Consider the following 16,960-nt stretch of genomic DNA (forward strand, 5'->3'; position numbering starts at 1 on the left):
GCCTCCTCCAAGAAACTGCCTCTGACCTGGAAGGGCAGGACATCTGTGCCACTCTCAGCCCCAGACAGATGACCTGGCCCAGGTAGCTGGCCTCCCTCCCGCCTGGGACCGCCCAGCGGCCGCCCCATAGAGCCCAGGGGGCAGGACTTACACCGCAGCTTCTCATCCAGGGTTCCCCTCGAGGTCACCGACAGCGCCTGGATGAACTCAGAGAACTCAATCCGCCCGTCCTGCAGGAGAGAGAGGAGTGGGGGTGGGCCTCAGTTAGCGCTGAGTCACCTGGTCAGGCTGCACCTTGGGCAGGTGGTGATGGGCGGCAGCAAGTACCAGACACCCAAGTGGAGAGTGCGGGAGTGAAGGGATGAGGGTCAGGAGAAGGAAGGGGAGGGGGAGGGGGTAGGATTAGAAATGGGAAAAGAGGATTTCCCTGGCGGTCCAGTGGTTAAGACTCCATGCTCCCATTGCAGGGGGCACGGGTTTGATCCCTGATCGGGGAACAAAGATCTCGCGAGCTGCATGGTGTGGCCAAAAAAAAAAAGGGGAAAGCCAGGCAGGAGGGACAAGGAAAAGGGTGAGGCCAAAGGGAGAGCCTGACACTCCACATCTGGTGGGAGGAAGAGGGACCACCAGCACACATGACCCTCTGGGCAGGAGTCACCCAGAAACCCCTTTCTCCTTGGCCTTGAACCACAGGCTCAGGGGCTTTAGAAAAAGGTGGGGATCTGGACTGTTCAATCCTATTTATTTTGCAAATAAGGAAACTGAGGTCCGGAGAGGCCAGAGCTCTTCCCAGGGCCAGGCAGTGTGATTGTCAGCTGAGGCCACCTGCAGAGAAAGCCAGGGCGTGACACAGCAGAAAAAATCCGAGTGCCCTACAGCGTGGAGCGTGGAAACAAGTTACAGTACGTCCACCTTGAATACAAGAGAGCCAGGAAATATGCCAGCGTGGCACAGAGTCTGGAGGACTGCAGATGCCCCAATGGTGGATATGCTGTCAGGGTGGCCATCACCAGGAAGGGACACACTGCAACACGGATAAGCCTTGAAAACACGATACTCAGTGAAAGAAGCCAGGCACAAAAGAGCCCGTATTATATGATTCTCAGTTTCCTCATCTGCAAAATGGGGGCAATTAAAAGGCACCCCTACAGGCAGTTGGTTGTAAGGTCTCACTAAAAATAATCCACATAGCAACTAAACCCGTGCACCACAGCTACTGAGCCTGCACTCTAGAGCCCGCGAGCCACAACTACCGAGCCCGCATGCTGCAACTACTGAGCCTGTGCACCTAGAGCCCATGCTGCGCAATAAGAGAAGCCACTGCAGTGAGAAGCCCGCACGCCGCAACTAGAGAAAGCCCGTGTGCAGCAACGAAGACCCGATGCAGCCAAAAATAAAATAAATAAATAAATTTATTTTTAAAAAAATCCACATAAAGAGCGTAGTACATAGTAAATGTTCAGTAAATGTCAGTTATGATTATAAATCCTGTTATTATCCCTGGAGGCATTTGCATTTTGTGCATGTAAGAAAAGGGTCAAGGTATACATATGTGTGCATGTGTGTATACATGTATGTCTGTGTGCATGGTATGTATGTGCATACACGGAGCTCTGTGGGTTCCTTGTGCATGTGTGAGCTCCTGCAATGTATATACGTGCATGCATTTGTGTACAATATGAGTGCATGTATGTGTGTGCATGCATGCGTTTGTGTGCATCTGTGTATAAGCACGTGTGGGTGTGCACGCATGTGCATGCGTTTGTGTGTATATATGTATGTGTGAGTGCACATGTCTGTGTGTTCCTTCTCTGGAATGGAACATCAGCAGGACAGCGTGGGTGTGGAGCCGCGCAGGCTGCCGCCGGAGGGAGGGGACTCCGGGCTGGCACAGGCCTTGTCAATTCCCAGCTCACCTTGTTTTCATCAAAGACGTTGAAAACAAATGTGGCGAACTTGGTGGGGTCTCCAAACGGGAAGAACTGCTTGTAGATCTTCTGGAAGCCCGCTGCATCCAGCTGCCCGCTGGGGCAGTCCTTGATGAAGCCTTTGTACCTGGAGGTAGAGACCAGGTGAGAGAGGGTAAAGGAGACTCCAGCATCACCCACCTGCTGGGAGCTCCTGCCCAGCGCCCTGGAAGCCTGTGAATCCCTGTCCCGGGAGACAGCGCCACACGGGGCTGTGAGCACAGACCTGGACTCCACGGGCACAGGCTCATCCCACCTCTGCCTCTCACCAGCTGTGTGACCTGGGACAGGTGGCCACACCTGTCTTAGCCTCATCTGTCCCAGAGGCCTAAGAGTCACTTGGCCACTCGGCCCCCTGCTCCACACAGGCGACTAAAACAAAACTTGCATGAATGACCTCCCCGAAGTCCCGCTGTCGCACAAGGTACTCCCCCCTCCCCGACCCTCTCCACTGACCCCCTCCCGGAGCCAGGCAGGCAGGTGGTGCTGGTGGCGCTGGTGGCGCTGGTGGGCAGAGCCACCATATGGGGCCAGCAGCTGGTTCCTCCCACATGCCTGCACCCCACAGTGTGCAGACACCCGCTCCCCTGCCTGTGTTCCCAGAGAACTGTGTAAATGACGCGGGAGCCGCCCAGCAAACTGGGAGGGCATCCTGGTGGGTTCCAACTGGACCTGCCCACCCTGCATTCCCATTGCCCAGACACCCTCCAGATACCCGGCCAGCTGATGGCAACATGGCTTTGCAGCCCAAATCCCAGTCCTGCATTTGCTAGCTGCATCCTCAGGCAGGTGCCTTCACCTCTCTGAGCCTGACTCTCCTCATCTATAAACAGGGACAGCTATCACATCCATCTTGTGGGGACTGCGTGAGATGATGTAGCATACTTGGCACAGGGCTGGACGTAAAAAATAAGCAATGGCACGATCTTTAGTATTATGACCTCAATGTGTTCTTTTAAATCAATTCATAAGTTGGCTCCTGCGTGTAGCTTGGCAACTCCAACCAGGACATACATTCCTCTGAGGAGGATTCCCAGCACAAAGCGGGGCTAGAGAGAGGGGTCAGCTATTATCAGCTACCAGCTGCTACCTCTGCTGGACCACTCTCTGCTAGGAACTTTGCAAACCTTATTCTCCTGGAACGCCCATAACAGCCCTATGAGAAATGTACTATGATGAAGCCCTTTTTTTTTTTTTTTGGCCGCGTGGCTTGTGGGATCTTAGTTCCCCGACCAGGGATTGAACCCGGGCCCCAGCAGTGAAAGCGCGGAGTCCTAACCACTGGACCGCCAGGGAAGTCCCAAGCCCATTTTAAAGATGAGGAAACTGAGGCTTTGAGACAGGGAGATCTGCAAGTCCTTGCAGCCCAGACTGGAGCTGAGGTGGGGTTCGAAGTAACCACTGATGGGGCCAGATGCTCAGAGACACGGGCTCACTGAAGACGTCCCCCCCCACCGCCCCACTGTTCTCTGGTCTAGCCAGGGCCACTCTCCCGTCACGTCCCGGGAAAGTTGCTGGTGGCGCCGTGACTGAGGGCCGTATACACAGGGAGCGTGTGGAGAAGCCACTGTCCCTCCACCCATCAGAGAACAAGCTAAGGGGCCCAGGCTGGGTGAAGGGACACGCAGGGCACCGGAAGGAGGGAGGCTTGGGAATCCTGGGGCCTAAGTGATCAAGGTCAGACGTCAGAAAGAAAGCAAGACAAGACTCTTGCTAACATGTCAGCGGTTCCTTAGGGGTGAGGGCGAGGCTGGGAGATGGAGTGGGGCGTGGCGTTGGGCTGCCGTGGACACCCACCCTCCCGTAGTGCCCCCAGCAAGCATGAGCCTGTAAAAAATGGCTGGGCCTCTGCGTGCCTCCCCACCCACCCCCTGGGGCACCTCGAGGGGCCAGAGGCCCAGGGAGGCGGTCCCGGCCCAGTAACCAGGATCACTGCCCCATCTCACCACCGCCTGCACCAGTCCCTGTGCCAGGCACTGGACTAAGCCTTCGTGGGCGGTTCCTCCTGCAGTCGCCACTCAGCCCTGCTCAGTGGGTTCAGTGATCCCCATTTCACAGATGAAGGCACTGAGGCACAGAGGTCAGGGCCCCTCCCACAGCAGGTACCAAGAAGGGACTCGGCCCCTCCGGGTCCCTCCCCTTGAAGCCTCCTTCCCAGCTGGGTGTTCCAGACTCAAACCTTCACATCTGGGCCAGGACGCAGAGCCAGAGAGGAGCGTTTCGGAGCCAAGATCTGGTCCATGACCCCAGGCCCCTGGTCAGGACGGGTCCCTGGGCAGGAGGAGGGAACAGGCCCGGCACCAGGCCGTGATGACCACATGGGGGCACAGCCGGCCTTGGAGGCCAGAGGGGGGACATCGCTTCCCGTCGTGTCCCCCAGAGCCTCCTATTTCCCCACAATGGCTGTGTGTCACTTGAGTAATTTGAAAAGATTATTAAAAACAATAAAGGGAGAACAAAAGGCGCCCAGAGGCGTCTCGCGGCCCAGTCCCTGCGGGTGCCTGGCTCTTAGGAGGGGAGGCAGCGCAGGTGCCGCAGCAGCGGGAGCTGTCAGCACTGCGAACAGCCGCGGGGGGCCCTGCAGCTTTACTGGGGGCAGGTGGGTACAGGCAGGCTGGCCTCGGTGGGGAGCCTCCGGGGGACTATCTGGTTTCCCCTGCAGAGACTGTCACTGTCACTGTCACTGTGGGGCCCCAGCCCCCTTGGTGCCATTAGCAGCAGGCCCAACCCCTCGGGGGCCCGATCGATGAAGGTTAGCTCCAGCCTGACGGCCCAGCCTCCTCTGGCCACACACCCTCACCGCCCCACGCCGCCCATATTCCACACCCTGCCGCACTTTCCAGAGCTTGCCATGCCATCCAGCCGCCAGGCCTTTGGGCCTGCAGGTCCCTGTGCCTGCAAAACACATCCTCCTCCTCTTTGCCTGGCTAATGCACTCATCCACCAGGTCCTGGCTTCCCTCCAGGACGTCCGCCCAGGCCCCCAGGGGGCCGCAATGCTCATCTGCTCCCCCATCCCTTGAACGACCCCAGCGCAGCACGAACCATGCTGTGTCATGTTTGCCACCAGTCTGTGTCCTCCACTCAACAGTGAACTCCCAGTGCCCTGACGCCTGGCACATAACGGGGGCTCAGTAAATGCCCAGTGAGTTCAATGAATGAGCTGAATGAATGAATTAATGAATGAACACACAGAGAGAGGGAGAGGCCAGGTGTCAGGCGTCTTCTTCCTAAGCCCCGGGGACCGTGGTCAGAACCTGAGAACTCCGTGCAGATGGTTAGAGAACCACAGATATACGCCCACCCCTCTGTGGATTGATGGGGAACTGGGGGCCCAGAGAGGGAGAGAGACTGGCCCAAGGTCACACAGCAAGTTAGCAGCAGAAACAGGGCTCACACCCGGGACTCCTGCCTCCCAGTCTCCCTCTTCGCCAGGCTGCACTGGCCCCAGCCCCATGGAAAGCCAAGAGCCTGCTCCCCAAACATTGCATAACCCCATCGGTCATCATCAGAAGATGCGGGGCACCCTGTCTCGCTGGAGCAGAGAGGAGGAGGTCTGTCCCAGACGCCCCACTTGCCCCAGGCCCCAAATTTGCTCTTCAAGTCCTCACAGCTCTGAGGCCAGGACTTCCTGCCATGGTCCGATTCCGAGGTGCAGCTCAGCCCCGTGGTGGGCTGAGCCAGGACACTCACCCCAGGCACACACCCCCACCCCAAGGCAGGCACCCAAGGGAGCTGCGGCTTAATAACAGAGCTCTTGAGACCAGCCTGAGCAGGTCGCGGCGCAGGTCTGGGGCCAGGCGGCAGTGCCCCCGGCCCGGCCACGGTGCAGGCCTGGTACACGGACGATTCGGCTGACAACCCGCTGTGGCTCCACCACACGGAGCCCGTGCGCCCGGTCGGCCTGGAGCAGCTGTGCGGGCTCGGGGTCCTTTACTGGAAATTGGATGCTAACGAATATGAGAATGATCCAGAATTAGAAAAGATCCGAAAAGAGAGAAACTACTCCTGGATGGACATAATAACCATAGGCAGAGACAAACTACCAAATTACGAAGCAAAGATTAAGATGATTTACAAGGAGCATTTACACCTGGATGACAAGATTCGCTTCATCTGGGACGGCAGTGGGTACTCTGACGTGAGAGATAAAGAGGACAGGTGGATCCGGATCTTCATGGAAAAAGGAGACGTGATCATTCTCCCTGCCGGGATTTACCACCGTTTCACACTGGACAAGAATAAATACGAGAAAGCCATGCGGCTGTTTGTGGGAGACCCAGTGTGGACGGCATACAACCAGCCGGCTGACAACTTCGAGGCCCGGAGGCAGAACCTGGAATTTCTGGCGCAGACAGCCCAGCGGAGCCCTGGGGCCTCATGCACCCCGGCCCCCCTTGTGAAGGTTCCAGATGTGATGGCAGCAGAAAATCTGTCATTTTCTCCTTGCTTTTGTGTTATAGACTTGAGGCTAGGTGAGCTTTCCTCTGCAAGGTTGCTTGATCAGAATACATTTTAATGGAAGTAGCTATAGAACTTGTTTGTACATGGAAGCACCTGTGGAAATCTGGGCAAATCCGTTCATTTCTCTGATTCAGGATCAGTGGTCAGTGGCCCTGTGTCAGCTGGTGCCTCCAGCTCTGACCGAGTGAATTTCATCTCCCCAAATGCAGCCATTTAGCTGCCCCATCTGGACAATTTTTGGACTTTAAGCAGATACCAGGCGAGGCCATGCCTGCCTTGTGCAGAGGGGTGACAGTGGATGACAGGACTGGGCAGAGAAAAGACGCTTTTCTCCCAAAACACGGGGGAAGCTGGGGGGCGGTGGGGTGCCATGGGGGACAAACTGGCATGTTAGGGGGACACTCGCTTGCTTATGCCACTTTCTTGTTCAAAATATAGTAGCTGCCTTAATGTTAAAAGAAAATAAATAAAAATTTAAAAAATAAGAGTTCCTGCCCAAGAATTCTATCCCAGGATGACTGAGAGATGTACGTGACTGCAGCCCCATCCCTGACCCAGGCTCAGGTTCCAACAGGCCTGGGCCTCTCCCTCTCCCCGCCCCCACCCCGTCTCTCCTCAGACACGCTGCTGCCTGGAAACCTGCTCTGGGGCCTGCCCTGTGCTCCAGCCCTGGCCCATCCTGTCTCACTGTGAGAGGGGCCCGAGCAAACCCCTTCCCTGCAATGCCCCCCAGTTTCCCTGCTGGTAAAATAAGTGACTTAGACTAGATCAGGGTTTTTCCACCCACGCCATTGACATTTGGGGCCAGATGATTCTTGGTGATGGGGGTCTGTCCGGTGGTTTAGCGGCATCCCTGGCCTCCACGTGCTAGATGCCAGAAGCGCCCCCACCCCAGGTTATGACAACCCAAAGTGTCTCCAGACAGTGCCAAATATCCCCCCGGAGCAGAACCACTCCAGTGGAGAACCACGGGGCTAGATGGTCTCTGGGGACCCCCACAAAGCGGAGGGAAGGGTCTTCCCCAGTGTCTGCCTTCCAGTGATCTGCGATTCTGAATAACAGGGACCTACTGAGAGCCGGGCACGGAGCTATGTGATTTCCAGGCACCATTTCACCAAATCGTCCCAACAGGCCCAGGAGGGGAGGATTATTATGCCCATTGTACAGATGGAGAAACTGAGGCTGGGGGCTGTTAAGTCTCCTGGCTCAGGGCCTTCACACGGCATTTCTTTTGCCCGACCCACTCCTTCCCCTCCTCCTTCCCCCTTTTATTCTTGGCTTCAGTGCATCTCCCCTAGAGAAGCCCGCTCTGGCCACCCAAGACTCCAGTACACACACTGGTCGACACACTCACAGCACCCTGTCCCTGGCCTGGGCCTCGCAGCTGTGCCTGTAGCCTGTATGATGCCTGGGCCAGTGAGTGCACCACAGGGTCTGTCAAGGCAGGGACCCCGTCTTCTAGCTCACCCCGAATCTGCAGGGTCCACCGCAGGTGCTCAGTAAATATCTACTGGAGCTGCACAGCTAGCAAATGGGGGGCCACAACTGGACACCTGCCACCGCCTCTGTGTGCGGCCAGTCACCAGCGAGGCCCGAAGCCTCCGTGGCCTGCTTTCCTCAGTGCCTTCTGCCTGATTCCAGACCAAGGGTGGAAGCAGCAGTAGTCCTGGCACTGTCGCTGGCGCAGGTTAGGCCGGGGAGGGGGGGTGAGGCACGTTCTGAGGAATTTATATGGAGACCACCCCTCCCACAACCGTGTTCTAGAGCAGGGGTCTCAACTCTCTTTGGGGATGGCAGGAGAAGCTGTGGAACCGAGCCTGGGACGTGGCGCGGCTCCTGAGCTCCATACACAGTTTCCAGCCACCAGAGCACAGGTTTTCGACATGGTTGACTGTGCTTGGGAACCAGCTCTCCACGACGGGGTGGAGACGGGAGAAGAAAATCCCAGATTTGACAACTGCATTCTTAAGCCTCTTTAAAAGGGAAAGGGAAAAAAAAAAGAAAGCTGTCATTTCATAAAAACACTGAAGGCTGAACGCCACTTATAAAACACTCCCGACTCAACGCTGGGCTTCCTCCCTGTAAGCTTCCCACCCCGCCTCTGCCCCCCACTGCGCCAGCCTGTGTCCCCCAGGTGACTCCAGCACCTCGTCTCCCCCAGTCCCTGCCGCCCCCAGTGCTGGCCATGGGCCTGGCACATAATAGGTGCTCAGTAAAGATTTACGGAATGAATGAACCAACAAATGAATGAAGGAATGAGTGAGCAGATGAATGAATTAGTGAATGAGTGACAGAATGAATGAGGGAGTGAGCAAATGAGGGAGTGAGCGAATGAATGAAGGAGTAAGGCAGTGAATGAGGGAGTGAATAAATGAATGAAGGAGTGACTGACTGAATGAATGAGGAGCAAATGAGTGACTGAATGAATGAGGGAGTGAATGAGTGACCGGATGAATGAATGAATGAGTGAATGAAGGCATGAGGGAGCAATGAGGGAGCGAATGAATGAATGAATGAGTGATGAGAGAATGCATAAATGCACGCTGGCCATGAGGCACGGGTCCAACTCCAGCTCAGCATCCCGTTCTCTGTGGCCCCCAGCATCCCCAACGCCGCCAGGGCCTTGGTTCCCCAAAGGCACCAGCCTGCTAGGACTTTCTGGAATTCACTGCTCGCAGTTCCCACAGAGCCTTGTCCTCTGGGACCCAGCTTGAAGCAAGCCTCGCATAGCCCTCCATGCCCACCTCCCTCCCCGCCAGGGTTAGGTGTGGCAGATGCTGCTCTCTGCAGTGTGGAAAGTGGGAAGTAAATAGATGGATAAATAATAAAGCGTAACCCCCAGCTGCAATCAGGGATTGCCACAGCGGCCCTGGCAAACTGTTCTCCCATTATCTTTTCAAACACCTCCCTTCCCCTGGCGTTCCCCTCCCAGCTCCCTGGAGACCTGCCTTCAGACGATCCTGGAGGAGGGGCTCAAACACATCCATGAGGATGAGGCCTCTTCCCTGCTCCTCTCCCCTCCCCCATCTCTCTCCTCACCGCGCCCCCCCATCCTCCACCGCCTTCAGCTTTGTGGGGTTTCCCAAAGCCAGAGCCAGCAGAGCTGAGCCCCCGTAGCCCAGGCCATGGAGGCCAGCAAGCTGGACCCAGACTCCACACACACACACAGCTGTGAGACCCAGACAAGTATCTCCGCCCTTCGGAGCCTCAGTTTCTTCATCTGTAAAACGGGCTGTTCCTAGACTGACCCCACGGCATTGGCGGCGGCCTCCTTACCCACAGCTGTGACTGTGGAGGAGGGTCCAGGATTGACAGCCGGCCCTGTGGAGGCGGCTGCAGAATTCCTGCTGCTTCCGCCCACTATTTTTGTTACAATACCATCGGGTTATTTGGTTATTATAAATGTAATAAAAGCATTACAGACAACTTGTAAAATAGAAAATATAAGAGAAAAAAGAATACCCATGATGCCACCACCCCCAGCACACCCACTTCTAGCCTCTGGCCAGTCTCCTTTCCATCTTCTTTTCGGTCCACACTTTCTTCATCATGGAACTGTGTTGGGGCACTATTTGTGCCCTGCTGTTCCCCCTCGGGATGGCGTTCCCTTCACCCTCCAGGTGATCACAATTTCACGATCGCCTTTAAGGGCCTGGGACCTGCTATAGTTTCCTAGTCAGTCCCCATCGAGGTTCCCGATCTTCCATTGTGGTGAATGGAGCTTGGTCAAGAGGAAGGGATGTGGTGGGCGGGGGCCTCGGGCTGGCTGTGGACCTGACACTGGCCCCACCTCCCGACGCCCCAGCCTCCTCCCGTCTCTGCCAAATACAGAGCCAGGAGCAGTGGAGATGACACCATGGGTGCCCAGCATGAAGCCGGGGGTGAGGTGAGCGCCCAGCTGGCCCGGCTCAGGCATCACATCCCTGTGGCCTGGTCTGCGCTCCTGACCACCTGGGGCCTCAGCTCTCCTGGAGGACCTGGGACATGCCCAGCTCTGCTTCTGCTCACTGGGTGGCCCAGGACAAGTCACAGAGTCACAGAAGACCCCTGGGTCTGGTTCCTATTCTGGGGAGCAGCTACTGAAAGTCAGCACCAAACAAGATGATCCTATACCAGGCTGGAGAAACAGGGGCAGGGTGGTCAGTGCAGACCTCTCCCAGGAGGTGACACTGTAGCGAAGATGCCAAGATCTGGGGCAGAGGGAACAGCAGAGGGAACAGCAAGGATGGAGGCCCTGAGGTAGGAAGGAGCGTGGCATGGCTGAGGGACAGTAAGTGTGGCTGGTGCCTGGTAAGCCGGGGAGAGGGTGAGGCCAGAGACCTTGGGGAGCCCCGAGGACCAGGCAAAGGGGCTGGGTCTTTATTCTAAGTGCAGGAAGAAGCCATGAAGGGCTTTAAACAAGAGAGAGAGAAACACAGGAGGAAACTGAAGCCGCCCTGGCTGAATCCACCCACACATGTCACAGGTGTGATCGGAAAACTCTGTCCATTGCGGCCCCGCTGCTCTCCGTGTGCCCCTCCCTCCCATTTCCCAATCCCACCCCAGATGGTTTGGTGCTAAATTGTTTGCTACCCTGGTAGTCTGGGCTCAGGAACCTGAGTTTTCCCAAGGAAGGGCAGGCATTCCCCAGCTATCAGGTGCCAGAGAGCCGTTTAGGACATGAAGGGGCATGGCTGGAGGCCGTGGTGAGAAAGGGTCCTCTGAAATGGGCCAGGGCACTTGGGATGCAGGTGCTTGTCCCATTTGTCTCCTGTGCAAAGGACAGAGGGGATAGCGGGCTGCATGGATCTGGCCTCTGACCCAGCAGGCTTGTGTTATGGTCCCAGGGAAGCAGGGAGGTGTAGGCCCATCATGGGATTACAAATTGGTTCATTTCGTGTGCTAAGAATAATTACACGGGCTGCCCACAGCACTGGAGGAGACTGATCCAGAGTGCCATAATCTGTGATCCATTACTGATGTCTGCTGTGGACACAGGTGGGGAGAGTGATGGTATGAGTGTCGCTGTTTAACCATCCCTAGTCTACCTTCGTCCTGTGGGGTATAACCATTCTAGGATACAACAGTGAGGTAGGTGGTGGGCTGACCCAGGAGGGTTAGAGAAAGGCACCACCAAAATGAACCAAAGGGCATTTACTTGAGGTCCATGGAAGTTTGTGGCAAAGAAAAGATCTTTTTTTTTCTTTATAAGCTCTTTAGAGAGAGTTCCCCTACAGCAAGGACTGGGCATCACAAGGGCCCTGGTTTTGTTGTAGAAGCCTCAACTGCCTCCTCCAAGCCGGCCTTCTTGGCCTCCCTGCTGTTCTTCAAACACACCAAGCCCCTTCCCACTGCTGAGCCTCTGTCCTTGCCGTTCCCTGTGCCTGGAACACTGTTCTGTGGTTGAGTCCTGTTGTCCAGGTCATAGCTCAGATGTCAGCTTGATGAAGGAACAAAAATCCCTCCACCTGTTTGGGATTCAGTTTCCCCACCTACATAATGAGGAGAGGACCCTCAATCTCAGGATCCCTCCATGGTTGTACTGATCAGTGTTATTAGTAGTATTAGCATTATTAACAAAACAGAGAACTTATTACTAGGCTCTGTTCCAGACACTGTGTATGAATTAGCTCATTTATTCTTCACAGTATTCCTATAAAGCTTGACTATTATTACCCTCACTTTCCAGATGGGGAAACTGAGGCACCGAGCAGTCCAGTAACTTGTCCGAGGTTGCTCAGCTCAAGCCCTGGTTCCGGAGCCCTTCTGGCCACTTTGCCTCCTGTCTCTCCTGGGGAAGACCCAGGGGAGCAGGGGAGGATGCCAGGGCTCAGGTGTGCCCTGCACCTCCTGGGGCTCAGAAGCCTCGTCTAGGGAATGCCGTGGTGGGACACCGCTCTGGGTGACTACGAGGACAAAATGAACAAGGCCACATCTGAGAGCGCACCCAGCACGCAGCAGCACTGGGGAGGCATCTGCCACCTCGCAAGGACAGACCTCGCCCTCATCCCTGCTCTGACCTTCTCTGAGCCTCAGCTTAGCTTTCCCATCGCCATGGAGATGATAAACCATGTCAACCCCCAGGACAGCACCCAGGAGTCGATGACAATGCGTATGTGAAGCACCTAGGGGTGCCGGATGGGTGCTGAGCACCTGCTATGGCCAGGCCCTGGGGACACAGCAGTGAACAGGGCAGAGCCGGCCTCAAGGTCAGGAGGGGAGGCGAAGGGGGACGCAGACCTGTAACTGCTGTTTGTCCCAGGTGTGTCCTGTTTGTGCCTGGTGTGTCCCGGGCTGTGACACTGGGCTGTGGGAGGTCAGAGGAGGCTCCTAACTCAACCTGGGGGCTCAGGAGGTTTCAGGGAAGAAGGCCTGAGGGTGAGGAGGTGGTGGCCAAGCAAAGAGGAGGAGGGGTGTTCCCAGAGGGGTGAACAGCCCAGGCAAAGGTCAGGAAGCCCCAGAAAGTAAGGTGAATTCGGGAACGGATAGCAATTCGGGCAGGCCAGAGGGCAGAGGGCAGAGGAGAGGAAGAAATGGCAGTGAGACTGGAGGGGTCAGCACAGCAAGGCTGGCCTGAGCCAGGCCTCGTAACCACGTAACCATGCCAGAGGTGCAGACTTCACCTGAGTCCAGGGAGAGTTTAAGCAGAAGCCTGGCATCATTGAATATTTGCTCAACAAAAACCCCTCTGGCTGACATGTGGGAAGGAGGGGGATTATGTACAGATGGGGAATCCAGGAAGGCTTCCTGGAGGAGGTGACTTAGGTAAGCCTTGGGAGAGTGGAGTTCAGATGGCCCCGAAAGGAAGGGTGGGAAAAGTGAGTGACAAAGGCTCGGGAAGGCGGGGTGGGGCTATCCAGGAGGGAGAGCCTCACAGATAAAGACCTAGAAACAGGGACTTCCTTGGTGGCGCAGTGGTTAAGAATCTGCCTGCCAACGCAGGGGACACGGGCTTGGTCCCTGGTCCGGGAAGATCCCACGTGCCACGGAACAACTAAGCCCATGCGCCACAACTACTGAGCCTGCGCTCTAGAGCCCGTGAGCCACAACTACTAAGCCTGCGTGCTGCAGCGACTGAAACCCGCGCACCTAGCGCCTGTGCTCCGCAACAAGAGAAGCCACTGCAATGAGAAGCCCGCGCACCGCAACGAAGAGTAGCCCCCGCTCGCCGCAACTAGAGAAAAGCCCGCGCGCAGCAACGAAGACCCAACGCAGCCAAAAAAGAAAAATACCTAGAAGCAGGAGTATTTCTGGAACGCTCACCTGGGGAAGTGGAGAAGTGGAAAATGAGGTCAGAGGCAGGTCAGGCCCACCTGTTGGGTCCTAGGATGTGGGGGAGGAAGAAGGGAGTGGCAGCTGCTCCCGTCGCATCCACTCCCCCTGTGGGGCACAGCCAGCTCACCACCCCGGTTCTGCCCACCTAGCCAGGGTCTCCAGCAAGGGGTCAGCAGAGCCAAGCAGGGCAGCCACAACTCTCCCCCTCTGCCACCTGGACTCAAGGACAGGGAGGTGTAGGCAGTGGCCCCTGGGGAGCCTGGCCCTGCCCCCAGCAGGGCTCCACCAGGAGTCTCGTGGCCTGGGCCCTTGCCATGGCCGCTGCGGCCTGCTGTGATGGAGGGCACATCTGTAGGCCTCAGCTCCCCATCTGAACAGTCGACGGAAGACCACTGTCAAGGCTGTCATCTCTTGGGACCTTTACAGGGAATGTCGCCCTGATGCCTCATCATTCCTGTCATACACGTGGGGAAACGGAGGCTGAGGGGGGTTGGATCACTTGAGGTCACTTGGATAGGAAGAGGTAGGTGCAGAGTCCATTTCTAAGCCACCAAACTTTCTGGAAGGTCTCCAAGCTCGCCTCCTTGCTCACCTACTCCCAACTCAGGTTCACCTTACCATGTGTGAGTCTCCCCTGTCTGCTCCACATTCCACAATGACAGACAGTATACCACTCTCCCCTCTCTGCCCCAGGGCAGGCATAACTAATCCATTCCAGACCTTCCAGGCATTAATGATGCTATACTTTCCGTTTGCTCCATGATATACAGCCTCAGAATCCTTCTTAACACAGCACTCCAGGCAGCTACTATGGATTGATTAGAGCTGGCATCCAGAAAGAAACCTATCTGCCATCCTTGATCCACTCTAATCAATCACTTTATAGACAGGGTGGCTGAACTCTAGAGAAGAGACTTCTCAAGGCCACGGGATGATTTAGTGACAAAGCTGGGCCTGGGATCCAGTCTCCTGACTTGTTTTTGGTCCAAACCCCTCCCTTGGGTGAGCAGGGTCTGAAATTAACACTGGTGGTCCTTAGAGATGCCACACAAGGCAAGGAGTCACCACCACCCCACCCCCACCCCAGTTCAACTGGATCTATGTCAGTCTCCCGTGAACAAAGGGATGTGAACAAAGGCTGCCTGGACTGGTTTGCAGATAAGCCGCTCTCAGAGGGTCCTCCACGTGCCGCTGTCCTGGGCAGCTGGACTGCCGTCTCATCAGCACAAAGCCAACACCCCCTCTCCCACCCAACAGTTTGGGGAAAAGCAGCTACTCACCACTGCTGGACCTCCTTCTCAGTAACTGCAAAAGAAAAGAGAAAAGTGGTCTTTTAGCTCAGGAAGGCGTCCTAGGGGACAGACAGACACAGGGGAGCCTCCTTCCTGCCCTCCCCACCCCAGCCCACAGCCAGTCTGCCCAAGTCTGGACACCAGCCAGCTCTGAACAAGAAGGTGCCTGCAACTCCCACGCCCGCCCCGGTGAACAGTCCCAGTCAGGAGCTCTGTGTCTAACCCCCCCAGGGGACGACACTGGCCCATCCCCTCCAGATGCCCACTGCACCGCCTGGAGGACGGCTGAGATCAGCCTCTTGCGGGCAGCGGCTGGCCTCTCTCTGCAGTCCTGGGCTGGGCAGGCAGGATTATTGTGCCCAGGCCAACGCTGAAGATAATTCTTCCCCATCTAGCATCCTTGGGGACAGGACGGTCACAGAAGTCACTGGCTTCCCCAGGCACTCAGCTGCCCTGCCTGCACATGGGGGGCCAGGGCAGAAAGGCTGAGCCCCCTCCTCGGCCCTGGCAGCACCCAGCAGTTTCCCCTCCTCCACCCATCCCTCCAGCCCCTCAGAGCCATCAGTCCCGGCTTCTTTTTACAGGCAAGACGAGAACAGAATGGTGAACCAAAAGCTAGAATGAGCCATATAAAGTAGCTGAACCTCCAGCCAAGCCCAAATAGTCATTCTTTATTGAATCATGAAACAAACAAAAAAATGTTTTTTTATGAAAAGTACTGAATCGGTTCAGGTTGGAGCAAAACCAGTAATTTCGCTCAAATCACTGAATAAGAACATCTAACCACCTCTAAGGCCTCACTCATTCTCGGGGCAGAGGGGGTGGGGAGTGACTTTGGGAGAGCACCTCCAGCTCCCCATGCCTCAGTTTCCTCGTTTGTAAAGTGGGAAAGATAGTTATAGTACCTGCCACACGAGCTGTCCTGGGAATTCAATCAGAACAGGTGTGAAAACTCCTGAATCCCCAGCACAGGGCCTGGCACACGGATGTGCTCAATACAGGCCTGTAGAATGAATGAATGAATGAACGAACGAATGGACAGGACGGTGGGTGTTGGGTGCAGGTCAGGTGAATAAAGGAACTGGCATCCCTTCCCAGAGAAGTGAGGAGGGAGGCCCAAGGGGGTCCACCTCACCCTTTGTGCCCGATTACACTTGAGGCCACTTTTCAAAAACTGTTCAAAGCAAGCTCGTAACAGCTGCCAAGTCCTGAGTGCCCACTGCGAGCCTCGATCTGTACCAGGGTGGGCCTCTGTGCTTCGGCTCAGCTGCCCTGACAATGCTCCCAGGGAAGCTGTGACTCTGCCCTGACTGCAAATGGGGAAACTGAGTTACAAAATGGGCAGGACGTGAAGTGGTAGTGCGAGGGTCTGAACTCAGGTCTGTGGCTCAGCCATCTGCCAGCCAGGCCCTGGCAGTCAGGCTCTGGGGGCAGGCTTCAAGCTCCTGCCAGGCCCCTTCTCATCGGCGCTCTCCTCCCACGAGCCCAATCAGAGGCTAAGGAAGAGCCCGGTCCATGAGCAGGATACTGACAAAAAGAGCGAGGCAACAGTGAGAGCTGTAGGTTACTGGGAACAGCCAGACCTGGTGTAAAAAAATGCAATTTTCCAAGAGAGTTTTGGCAGAGGGTAGGGGGTGGGAAGGGAGTCCAGCAGGGGGGTGGAGAGGGAAGTGTCCGTGGTCTAACTCAGGGTAGGCTGCCCTACACCTGCCACCCACACCTGGCAGTGAAGGGCAGCAGGGTCTGAGGGGCTGATGCTTAAAGACCCAAGCTGGAGACACAGGAGTCCCATCATAGCACAGCTGGGAACTTAGGGGCTTATACTCTGGAGCCAGACTGGACAGCCTGAGTTTAAACCTAGCACCACAGCTTCCTAGCTGTGTGTCCTTGGGCTAAGTACTTCCCTTCTCTGAGCCTCAGTTTCCTCATCTGTCAAATGGGCTTGTTGGGAAGATTAAAGTGCTTGGTGCTCTTCACGGGCATA

The 16,960-nt window shown here is 56.1% G+C and overlaps 1 protein-coding gene across 2 annotated transcripts in view; it reads right to left on the reverse strand.

Annotated features, from left to right (window-relative positions):
• The window catches only part of NCS1 (neuronal calcium sensor 1), a 61,240-nt gene that overhangs the window by 22,073 nt on the left and 22,207 nt on the right, over nucleotides 1–16,960 (reverse strand). For both annotated transcript variants that reach the window (XM_068552999.1, XM_068552998.1), the window contains exons 2-4: nucleotides 14,965–14,989; nucleotides 1,917–2,055; nucleotides 152–230 (exon numbers count right to left, since the gene is read on the reverse strand). In XM_068552999.1, coding sequence (XP_068409100.1) covers nucleotides 152–230; nucleotides 1,917–2,055; nucleotides 14,965–14,989 — 243 coding nt within the window. The remainder of the gene's footprint in view (nucleotides 1–151; nucleotides 231–1,916; nucleotides 2,056–14,964; nucleotides 14,990–16,960) is intronic.

Source organism: Eschrichtius robustus, chromosome 10, assembly GCF_028021215.1.
Source record: "Eschrichtius robustus isolate mEscRob2 chromosome 10, mEscRob2.pri, whole genome shotgun sequence".
In the NCBI taxonomy this organism is placed as follows: domain Eukaryota; kingdom Metazoa; phylum Chordata; class Mammalia; order Artiodactyla; family Eschrichtiidae; genus Eschrichtius; species Eschrichtius robustus.